Raw genomic sequence first — 1,095 nt, 5'->3', positions numbered from 1 at the left:
TTTGTGCCTAAATATCCATTTATTGGATTTATTTCTACTTTTTTATACAGGTTTTTTCTTTTTTTCCCGCTTACCACCGCCGGCTGACCTGCGGTCTGGCCACTGGTTCTGTTCGTTGGGGTGTATGTACACCTCAATGCAATGCACTATATTTCCGTAAATAAACTCTTCTCTTCGTTTATACTGTTTAGAAACAGCAATAAACTCTTGGTATTTTGCCTCTTCTTTCCCCCGCAGCCGCAGCAGCCGCGGCGCAGCTGCCTGTACACCCCGTGTGTAGATCTGAGCTGCCTATACACCCCAACACATCGCACATTGACGGCTCCACAGGTACTTCAGCCCCCACTGCAGTCCCAATACACTTGAACAGCCCTGACATACACCCCCCCAGCAACCAGTTGCAGCAGCAGCAGGTATCGTCTCCGCCGCCGCAGCAGCAACAGCAGCAGCAAGACTCGCAGCAGCACACCTGCAGCAGCAGCAGCAGCAACAGCAGCAGCAGCAGCAGCACAAACAGCAGGACTTTCTTCTAGGATGATGAACTGAGGAACAAGGCACTGCTAAGAAATACTCGTCCTAGTCTCTTCGGTGCTCTCTGCATTGAACCCTAAACCCTAAACCCTAAACCCTAAACCCTAAACCCTAAACCCTCCTGTGCCTCTACTTGCATGCAACTGCCCGGCGTCTTCAGCTATGGCCTAAAGCAGCAAACCTCCACCGCAAAACCCTCAGCTGTCGGCGGAATCTAGCAGCAGCAAGGAACAGAACAACAGCAGCAGCAGCAACAGCAACAGCAACAGCAGCAGCAGCAGCAGCAGCAGCAACAGCAGGAGAAAGAGAACAAAGACACAGAAAACAAAATGTCTCCGTCAGCAGCTGAGGCTGCATCGGGAGAGCAGCCCCTTCTGACTGTGCAGCAAGAACAGCAGCAGCAACAGCAACCGAGGCAGCAGCAGCAGCAGCAGCAACAGCAACAGCAGCATGAACGCCTGCAGCTGCACCAGCACGGTGACCCAATAAACCAGCAGCAGCAGCAGCAGCAGCAGCAGAAAGAGGACAGCCCCACCTGGGCTGCACTTGCGGAGGAGTTGAGAC

At 53.1% G+C, this 1,095-nt stretch overlaps 1 protein-coding gene across 1 annotated transcript in view; it reads left to right on the top strand.

Moving 5' to 3' along the window:
- Positions 1 to 860: 860 nt before the first annotated feature.
- EMH_0044110 (uncharacterized protein) overlaps positions 861 to 1,095 on the top strand; it is a gene marked incomplete at both ends in the record, with an annotated part of 3,340 nt that continues 3,105 nt past the window's right edge. Inside the window, 1 exon segment of the mRNA XM_013495924.1 lies at positions 861 to 1,095. Within this exon segment, the coding sequence (XP_013351378.1) occupies positions 861 to 1,095 (235 nt within the window).

Source organism: Eimeria mitis, genomic scaffold, assembly GCF_000499745.2.
Source record: "Eimeria mitis Houghton genomic scaffold, Emh_scaff1823, whole genome shotgun sequence".
Lineage (NCBI taxonomy): Eukaryota > Apicomplexa > Conoidasida > Eucoccidiorida > Eimeriidae > Eimeria > Eimeria mitis.
This window is presented reverse-complemented; position numbering and strand designations above follow the sequence as displayed.